General features: G+C 35.6%; 1 protein-coding gene across 2 annotated transcripts in view; it reads left to right on the forward strand.

The window, feature by feature from the left end:
* LOC130804389 (protein LNK2-like) overlaps positions 1-10,261 on the forward strand; it is a 46,251-nt gene extending 35,990 nt beyond the window's left edge. The window contains exons 5-8 of one of the 2 annotated variants that reach the window (XM_057668808.1): positions 2,061-2,777; positions 3,004-3,158; positions 9,371-9,756; positions 9,854-10,261. In XM_057668808.1, coding sequence (XP_057524791.1) covers positions 2,061-2,777; positions 3,004-3,158; positions 9,371-9,716 — 1,218 coding nt within the window. In that variant the 3' untranslated portion in view covers positions 9,717-9,756; positions 9,854-10,261. Of the gene's footprint in view, positions 1-2,060; positions 2,778-3,003; positions 3,159-9,370 lie in introns of both variants that reach the window. The other variant, XM_057668807.1, reaches the window with a different exon arrangement.
* Positions 10,262-11,071: the final 810 nt, after the last annotated feature.

Below are 11,071 nucleotides of genomic sequence, written 5' to 3' on the forward strand. Positions count from 1 at the left end.
GGTTTGTCTTACTTCTATTAAGGCCAGACGCGACACCTTATCACTGAGGCTCTTGACCTCCGTCATGAGAAGCGTCACTGTCGTCTTGATATCCCCTTGACTTCTTGAATATTTTTCTAACTTCTTCGTACTTTCCGCCCTTATCTTGGATTGGGACTCTTCAAAATATTTTATTATATCCGCAAACCGGTCCAAAGAACTTTTATGTTTTGGAATTGATGTTTGTAAAGTCAACAAATTATCCTCCAAACTATCAATACGGCTAGCCTGTGTGGGCACCAACACCATAAATCTGCTTTGATACCACAGTCATACCGCTCATGAGAATTGCCTACTGACCTACAAGATGGGCACAAGCAGAGAGGACAATAGTTGTACATAATACGCACATAAGATTGAATTGCTATCAAGAATGATTAATGAAAACATAATGCTTGTTATTAGAGAGAATTCCTCCCTTGAGCTCTTAGAGCGGCTCAATACTCTCATGTGTAATACACCCAAATGACACACAAGCATAAACCCTCAACTAATCATCCCCCAAGCCTATATTTATAGACGCCACAACAAAATAAAGCCAGCTTATCAAAATATAACCAAAATAACAAACTAATAAAAGTTTGTTATTCTAATTATTTACTATTCTTATCTCCACCTTTTCTTGGATTGGTATATTTAATTACGTGCTTGAGCCTTCTTTCTTCTTTGACACAAATCTTGTTTAATAATTCAATTAGCCAAGTAACTCCAATTGGCCCTAGGCCTTTCCAAACTTTAATAGGTATACCATCTGGACCTACTGTTTTCTTTAGATTCATATTTTTTAAGTCCCTCGGTCTTTGCATAAACTCTCTACTTTTTCCTCGGGGGTGATGATTATGTCTCCTACAACATTTTCTTGCTCTCCATTAAATAACTTGTCAAAAAGCTACCTCTAATAATCTTTGATATCCCTATTTTAGACTAGGCTGTCATTACTATTATCCTAATGCATTTTACTATACCTATGTTTGTAGTCTTTGCTTGTCTCTCTTTGCCAATCTATGGATTTATTTTTCTTCTTCTTTAGAATCTAGTTTGTCAAACACCATTTTTCACAAACAACTACTTATGCCTTGGTTTTAATTTCCTTGAATTTGATAAGTTTTCCTCATTCGTGCATTTTTCTCGTGCAAGGCAACATTTTTTCTTTTTCTTTAGCGTTCCTTTGACCTTCGCATTCCACCACTTTCTATCCTTCTTTAGTTCTTTACCACTATATTACCCTCCGATTCTCTTAAAATCTCCGCATCTATTAGAGTAATATTTTCTTCTTAAATTGTTTTCAAACTTAATTATTTTATAAAATAGAGTTAGAATTACTCAATTTTTTATTTTTAGGAGTTTTCTCCCTTGTTTTCATTGGTAAGAATTGTTTTGGATGGTGGAGTGAGGTCCACCTATAATTCAGTTTAGTATCATGTTAGATCTAGTCTAAATTAGTTCAGTTCTTGTTGCGTAAATATTTTAAGGATTGAATTTGAGATTGAGATACACTAAGTTATACTTCTCATAGACAATTGTTTAGTTTGTTTAATGTTAAAGTGTATTTAACCTTTTATTTATTTCTTAGAAATAAATGGGAAGTAGATATGGCAGTAACTTTCCCATGATTAGGACTAAATTCAGGTTTTCCCCTTAAAAGTGTCTTTGAAGATTGAACCTAGTTACGGGGTATTAAGGAAAGTGTATCTGGAAATCATCACTTCGTTGAAAGTTTTGTAAACATCTAGGTGCTTGTTCTTTACTTTAGTATTGCTATGTAATGATTAAGGAGTTTATGGTTACGGAGGATGATTTTTCTTCCAAGTCTCTTGCATCTTTCTTTTTTTTCTTTCATATCTTTTTTGTTTGACCAAGTAAAGGTAGTCTCCTAGATAACCTTATTTCCTAGAGTATTAATGATTATTTTAATGGAAAGAAGGAAATTAGTTTTTGCTGTAGTTCTCTTGGAAGATGTATTCTCCAAATGTATAAGTTTCTGTTGTAAGTTTTTCTTTGATTATGAATTTTTCCAACAGGAGAAATGGTTTAAAGCTAAGACAAAAAAAGAGAAGGCAATTGAGAAACAAACTGATTCTAGTTCATTGCGGGGTATATATGACACATGGCCATCATCTGCATTGAATGTTCCACAATTTGGTCGCCAATGTGCTCCAGCTACACTACAAAGTTACCCCGTGTCTCCCTCTGATCAACAGGACTTGTCTCAGGGTTATAGGACCATGCCTTATCAACAGTTTGCTCCTCGATATGATGCTCCTTATGCATACCGGAATTTCAGTAATCAACATGCAGCGATGGGCAGACTAAATCCAACGGATGATGAACATCAGTCTATTCTTTCTAGTTCTGAAGTTAGTCCTGGTGACGTAATGTCTTTAAACAAGCCAGCGGAGACTATATCAAAACCCACAAAGATGACGCCGCAAGAGAAGATTGAAAAGCTGAGGCGGCGTCAGCAAATGCGAGCGATGCTTGCTATCCAGAAACAGCAGCAGCGATTGGCTCACCAGGTTTCAAGTGGGGATTACCCCTTTTCTGGTTGTAGCTTCGAGGAGAATCAAAATTTTCGGATGGAAAAGAGTGATGTGGAGCCTGATGAGATTTCGAACACTCTTCCTCGCTATGATCCATGCTCTCCAAACAGAGAATGTGATCCTAGTAGGATTTCCAGCATTGAAAGCTATTCAGTGGAGGACTCAGTTCTCTACCAGCTCCAAGATATTATATCAAGAGTATGCCACTTTATATGTCCTTTGTTCTATCATAATCTGAATAATACTCTGTTTTACGTTGTCGTTATTTGAGCTATGAACTGATAATAATATATAAGCAGTTTTATATGATGGACAAAGAAATAAATGTAATTTAAATTTTCAAAGCATTCATGCCAAGTATAGCAGAGTATTTTTGTTATTGCATGATGTTCAAGTCAAGCTCAAGTAAAATCTCTTTCTGCAGCTAGATATGAACATAAGGCTGTGTATAAGAGACAGCTTATATCGGTTAGCCCATAGTGCGACTCAAAGACATTATTCTAGCAATACAAGCAGTGTTAAAAGGAGCAACACATACGAGCTTGAGAATGCACTGGAAGAGACTACCAGCTGTGACAGGTTAGAGAGTTCAAATTTCATCCTTTTTTTTCATTTGATCATTAACTAGTTCATGTTTATGAATTTCGCGAACATTGGTCTGCTGTTATTCAATTATGGTAAAACAGGTTGGTGAAATAGAGAAGTTTTGAGCATGAACAATTACTTATTTGAAGGTAAGAAAACCTTGTATGAAAAGTGGAAAAGCACAATAATGCGGCTACTCCATTCTTTTTGGAAAGGTTTTGCCAAACTACGCCAGTCATACATTTGCACTAGACATGCAGAGAAACTAGGTACTAGAAACTCTTGAAGTTCATACATTATAGTTGAGAACACCACGTGTTTCTTAAGCATCTTCACCCATGAAACTTCTTTCCTGCATATGTGCAATTACTTTCTATCTAAAGCAAATAAATTGCTTCCATATATGTCCTTAGCACTATTTATATCAACCCCTTTCAAAACCAGCATGGCCATTCTGGAAAGAAAAGAGTAATGACAAAAGTTACATTAGAATGTACTTACGATCTCATCATGTAGTGATTGAAGACAATGACATGGTAGGAAACTAATAATATTAACTTAATAATCGCTGGCTGAAGTTTTGTAGAAAGATACACGATGATGAATAAACATTGTTAGTGGAATCAATTAGCCAAAATCCTATACATATATATTTGTATATGTAACCAAAAAACTTATTATTCTAGAAGTTCCAAAAGAGAGGTGACCATCTCTTAATTAGCAGATTTCAATGAAATTGATGATTAGGTAGACAAAAATACTGAGGATAATGTAATGTTGAATAATAAGATCAAAATGGTGTTTGTTAAAACAAGATAAGTAGCACTGAACATCACATCCCATTTTTCCAGTTGTATAGACCATTAGCTGGCTGCTACTTGTGAAAATATGTTTTAAAAAGGTTTAATGTGGCTTATCATGCTGTGTACAATGGCCAACATCATCATAGATCATTATTTGAATAGCATATCATGAGTTCTTTGAACACTATCCATAGTTTTTCTGAAAATTTGAATAAAATAAGATGTTTTAACAACTTAATTCCAAAAATAAGCTTCGTGAAAACTTAATTCCCAAAATAAGCGTCCGTACATTCAAACCTAGCCTTGGAGTAAGTCGCTGTGACTAACAGCGACTCAAAAAAAATAAAATAAATAAAGGTAATATAATGTTTCACCATATATATGTTCTTATTTCACCATATATATGTTCTTATTTCCTTATAAAGGTAATATAATGTTTCATTCTACCTTTGGGAGACTATTGATGACACAAAGTGACTTGAAAGTGAAGAGGCAACTAGATTTGTTCAATGCGTAGCTTATGTATGTAGACTTTACTAGATTTGTTCAATGCTAGTACTTGATTGGTTGTTCAAGTCTTCGTGGAAAATAACTTATTACGTTTTATGATTAGTAGAAGGATCATATGCAATAAGTAGAAGGATCAAGGATGTTATAGTTAAGATTTTATCTAAATATGGAGATCACATGTTATTATAAAAATATCAATTGTTTTAATGGATAATTCATATCTCTTATCCATTTCTTGTACATGGTTGTATTATTAGACCATTCAAATATTCTCCTATGAGTAAATAAGATGTTCCACTATGAGAGCCTTTCTTGTTACTACTCTTAAATCATGGTTTTTCTCACGCCATGTTGTTAGATCTTTGAAGTCAATACTTGCAAGTCGATACTTTTTTAGTGTATTTTTTTTCTTAACTTTTCAAATATTATTATCTTGATTAGATTTTTTATAAAGCAATATTTTATAGGATCATTTTTTCTTTGAGTAGGGCAACTTTGTTGGTGGTTGAACTTATATCTTCGTGCTAATTGAGTTATCTTAATGTTTGTACTTGTTATGGCAAATGACTTAATCTAGGTTAATAAGAACAATAGTAAGAGAAATTGCAACTAAAAAGAAAAATAAGACAAGATTTTACGATGTGAGAAAATCCTAAGAACAATGTGTTGCTAGTGTTTTGATTACAATGACATTAAATCCAACACTAATTGTGAGCATTCACTAATGATTTCAAAGACATTAAACCTCTCACTAAACCCTAGTTTTGTGACTCAAATACACTCATAAATACTTTTCTCTAGTTTAAAGAACTAAAGGTACTTATAGTGGGGGGAAGAAACAGGGGATTTTAAATCTCATAAACAAAACAGAGCATGAGTTCTCAAACGCCAACAACTTCTAGTACTTGTAGGGCACTCGAACAAGCATACCAATGGCCACTCAAGTAAGTAGCTTTTTTGCATTTGAAGTTTTATAGATTCTTTAATGCACACTAAGCTCACCTTCTTCAACTCTATACTCCACCATAGCTTATCCATCTACCATGACTTGGAGTTATTTTATAGTCCCAGCAACAATACTCCACCTTGACGAGATCAACCAACTTTCCATTCACCAATGATTTTCCATAAGCAGCCATAAAGAATGCACCTAATGGCCATTTTAGCATAGGATATACCCACCTTAAAGAGGTGAACTTCCCTCAAAATAGAGCCAACACAACATAATTAGTAACATCCAACTACGCTTGAGCAATGTTCAAACTTAGAAGCTGTCAATGGCTTTGTCTAATGTCAACATATCCACCAAGTTCTCCGAAGTATGCACTTTAACCAAAAGCACCTTGCCGCTAGCAATAGTAATTCTAATGTAGTGAAACTCCACTTTAATGTGTTTTCTCCTCCTATAAAAAGGTATTTCGTTCCATCGCCTAGTGAATAGCATTTTGGCTATCACTACACGCTATAACAATGCACCTTTTCTACTTCACAAACAAAGCCACCAAGCTATAGAGTTTTCGTGAACCCCACCATCAAGACCGTGTATTTGGCTTCTATTGTAGATTGAGCAACAACATCTTGCAACACAAATCTCCAACTAATAGTTGAACCATTGAGGAAAAACACATACTTTTGATGTGGACTTCCTCTCATACAGATTGCCCCCTTAATCGAAGTCCACAAAACCAATCAAGCTATAACCTTCTTGGTTTCTTACCATACTCAATACAAGTGCTAGATGTATATGTCAAATACCTAAGGGTTTGACTGAAGCCAATGTACCTTCCTCGATTTGTCATGTACATACTAACCATGTTTAGTGCTATGACTTCAGCAATGTTCGATCTAGTAAAAACCATTGCATACTTGATGCTACTAATCGCATTGCCATAAGGAATGAATGACATGTATTCATTGTCTTCCTTGGATTCAAGACAATCTAACTTAGACAACTTTGATTGTGATGCTAAAAGAGTAGAGACGGGCTTATTAGCACTCATTTGAAATTGCTCCAAGACCCTCTCAATGTATTTTTCTTGGGACAATTACAAGCTTCGCCTTAATCAATCCCTAATAACTTTTATGCCGCGTTCTTTCTTTGGGGGCCCTAAATCTTTCATCTCAAATTATCTCTTCAACATCTCTTTCACTGTCTTTGCCTCAAGCATGTCTTTTGCCACAACAAGCATATTATCAACATAGAGCAAAAGATAAACAAAAGACGTCACTTATTTCTCTCAAGTAGACACAACTATCGTATTTTCTCATAGGAAACTCATTTTGCAACATGAATTCATAAACTCTCTTATATCATTGATAAGGGGATGGTTTCAAGTCATACAAAGAGTTTTTCAACAAGCACACATAGTCATCCTCTCTTCCTCTAAAAAACAATACAATCAAGTTGCAGCATGTAAATAACCTCTTCTAACTCACCATGCAAGAATGCGATTCTCACATCTGATTGTTCCAACTCCAAATCATTCAAAACAACAAGAGCAAAAAGGATGCCAATCGAAGTGTGCCTTACCACTGGTGAGAAGGTCTTATTGTAGTCGATTCCCAAACTTGGCAATACTCTGGCGTACAAGTTTACTGTTACACCTCGACTCTTTAATGCCCGGAATACCCTTTTTGTACTTGTCGAACCACTTGGACCTTTTTATCCTTTTGTTTCACAACAAATTACCATGGCTTTGGTGTATGAAGATGGAACAAGACTAATGATGTCATTAGCCACAAGAAGAGCATAAACAACATCTCCAAAATCAAACTTCTTTGATACTTCCACCGGAACTACACTTTCTTTCTTACCACACTCAAGTTATCATCTTTATAACACAAACATATTGGATGCTTGATTTGCCTCTTGGCTCTTTCTTGTGCTACGCTAGTAGGTAGCATGATTGGCTATGTATCCTTCATTGGAGTAGTAACCTTCCTAGGTGAGATGGTTGAAGTAACATCTTCATCTCTTTGAAGAGAATCTACAAGTTCATCATTAAGATCATCAACTTATATTTCTCGAGTTTTACCACTACTCTCACGCTCCACCTCCTTCTCGGAAACTTCAAAAGAAGAGGTCTCTTTATATAGAAACACGAACTCACTGAATGTAATATCTCGGCTAATAATGACTCTTGATGCATTAGGGTTCCATAATCTTAACCCCTTGACCCAAAACTAGTGTGAGGTAAGGTGCCCTAATTTCCGAATAAGTTATCATCTTATCCGCTTTTGTCCATATCCCCTACTATCTTAGCTTTAAAAAACATACACCAAGCCTTTTCAAGTAAGTTCCTATTCTCTCTCCTTGCCACTCCATTTTGTTGAAGTCTCCTCGACGGTGTTGAACAAACCTTTAGCCTCTTGCAAAAGTTGGTGCACTCATCTTTTGCAAACACAAGCTCGTTTTCCATTCTGAATCTTTTAATTTGCTTGTCAGTGTGCTTCTCGATCATGGTTTTTCAATTTTTGAATTTCCTCAAATATATATATTATCATTAGTCAATGAATATAGCTTTATGCAATTTCAATACGATCCAAAAAAAATGCAAAAAATAAGCCAGACCCGTTTTGGACTCGGATCCGATATTGGATCCGCAATATCCTCGGATTCGGATATGGGTCCTGAAGATCTAGACCTGCGGATCCGGATCTGGGTCTTGATAATGAAAACGGATCTGGATCCGGGTCCACTTGGACTCGATCCAGATCTGACCTGTTGCCATCCCTAACCGTAATCAAAACATAGCAGGTTTACTTGAATAATCACAAGCAAGCAACAACTTGTAGCTCATAGCAACATCATACTGGGCAGAAGAGGGGTGCTCTAACGAGAAGCCCAATGCTCGTTCGAGCAAGCAGAATCAATACCTTTTATCGCCTTTAGAGCTTCATACAATCTTATGCACACTAAGCTCACCATCTTCTACTCTTTTTCCGCCATAGCTCATCTATCTACCACCACTTGGAGTTATATTTGAGTCACACACAACAGTTCCTAATACGTTTGCTACACACATTTATTCAAATATATGGGAAACAAACCATAAACTGAACATTGATTCAGACTTGCACTAATAATTGAGCACATGGGATTTTTAGGCTTCATAAACCCTGAGCTGATAACTTGTGTTAAATTCAATGCCCGATAAAAATAGATTACCATCTCTGATTAAAATAGCCAAGCCAAGCACTTGGACACATATCCGAGTCAGACATAGGTATACAAGTCTGAATAACATAATTATAAAGGTTTTAGTTAGCATCTCAAACCAGTGTCACATGATTCGCTAATCACGTTGCGAATCGCGAATCGCGAATCGAAAAAAGCGAATTATGGTCAGTTTTAGGTTATTTTAAAACCATTTTTAGCGAATCGCGAATTTAAAAGGCAAACTAACTACCGAATCATGTTTCATTGTCTCAAACCCATTATAGATTAGCTAAATTCACCATTCAACATGTATCCTTTTCCTTCTAATTTGACAAAATACTAGTATATCTAATTCTTTTTTCTGTGCAAATCACTTTGAGTACTACCTCCTCTGCAACTATTTTAAGCTATGTCATATTATATTTGTTTAAACTATTGCATGTATAAGTTTATGTTTAAATTGTCTTTGTCATTTTATGTGTATTTGTAATCTGCTTGCAAGACTGTCAAATTTTAAATGTGTTTGCAAATTTTACTACTTTTTCCTTAATTGTGTATAACATTTAATGCTGACCTTGTTCATTTCTCTGTACTTGTGGTTTTATGTGTATCAGCAAACAAATGCCTCTTCTTTATTTATAGAATAACTCTTGCAAAATTTGGTAACGCTACTGAGTCCTGAGTGACATCTAATTTTGCTGACTTTGTTCATTTCTCTACAATTGTGATTTCAGATTTGTTCCAAATGTAAATGTGGAGACTGAGACGAACCAAATAGACCGAGCTGTGGCTCACCTGCTCTTTCATCGACCTCTCAATTTTTCAGTTAGACATATTGAGACGCCAGAGTCTTCTACATCGACAAAAGTGTCAACCGAACAAGAAATAGTTGGTCCATGCACCCTGCCAGTTGGTTTGTTGGGCAAGGATTCTGAAAACGAGCATAATCTCTCTCAACATGAACCTAAAAGTCCTCAAACATTTGTGGATTCCCATGAAGATGTCTCAAACGACGTTTCTCAAAATGAAATAAGAGCCAATCCACACATGAAACAAATGATGGCAGAGCATGCCGACTAAAATTTTGGCAATTGAAGAGAAATCAATCTGGATGATAAGGGTAATTCCTTCCTTTATCTCTTCATTGCTAATTAATTTTCATTTGTAAGTTGATCTACCGGATTACTTGTAATTGGGTGGTTTTCTTTCTGTGTCAGCCAACTTGGTCTTTGCAAGCCGCGTGTGATGGAGGTTACTAATTTTCTTTGCATCAGACCAGGGCATCTGTCCGCTTAAGGCAGTTTATCTACATACTCACCTATATCTTCTAAATTTGTTATTACTGAGTTTTTTGTGTGGACGTTTCTATGTTTCTAATGAAGCTACCCGACTTCATGGTAGTAACCACGCATAGCCTTGCTGCTGACGTGTATGATTTGTTGGTTGTTGATGTCTAATAAACTAGTTAAACTGCCGAGGTGGATTTTTGAAGTCACCATTTTGGATATGTTGTGATCAGTTAAAAGGCTTGTTACGGCCGATGAACTGGCTTCGTAGGAGATTATGATATGACACAATTAAGTAAATACTTATCAGATTAAGTACATAATGTTGTTTTAGAGAAATTTTGGTGAACTGCTAGTTGTCCGACCAATAGGAGTCCAGTAAGGAACGGATTAATGTCAGGACTTGATTAAGAAAATCTTTGGAGTGAATAGGGATGGTAATCTGGTGCACTAGATTTTAGAGGAAGTCACTAATTGGAGCTTTGGAGGAAAACAGTTCTATGTTTCCATAATACAGTTGTCGCTTACACTTTTGCATTTCGGCCTGTAGGATTGCTGATTACCCTTACATTGGAGACTACTCTTCGATGATAGTGATTCTTGTTGTGTCCCGAAGAAGATGCATCCGTCTAACCTTGCTTCTTGTCACCCTTGATTCCTTTCATCAACTAAAAGTTGTATAAAATCCACTTCCATTCATTAAAACCTATCTGAATTTACGACAAGTGAATAGGAATTGCAATGCTTTGTCATTTCATACCCTAAACACTCAAAATCGTTGCGAAAATGTCGGTGTGGTTGGACTTATAGATAGTGTTCAATTTGTACCATAAAGTAATAGTGGATTTGAAAAAAATAAGATTATTTAACAACTTAATTCCAAAAATAAGCTCCGTAAAAACTTATTTCCCAAAATAAGCGTTCGTACATCCAAGCCTAGCCTCGGAAAGAGTCGCTGTTAGTAACAGCGAAAGTGAAAAAAAAAAAATTAAAAGCCCAAAGTCGCTGTTAGTAATAGCGACTTAAAAAAAAATTTAAAAGCCCAAAGTCGCTGTTACTAATAGCGACTTAAAAAAAAAAATTTTTTTTTTTTTAGAGTCGCTGTTAGTAACAGCAACTTAATGCGTTTTATATTTTTTTGCACAATTG

The sequence above is a fragment of the Amaranthus tricolor genome, chromosome 17 (assembly GCF_026212465.1).
Source record: "Amaranthus tricolor cultivar Red isolate AtriRed21 chromosome 17, ASM2621246v1, whole genome shotgun sequence".
Taxonomy (NCBI): domain Eukaryota; kingdom Viridiplantae; phylum Streptophyta; class Magnoliopsida; order Caryophyllales; family Amaranthaceae; genus Amaranthus; species Amaranthus tricolor.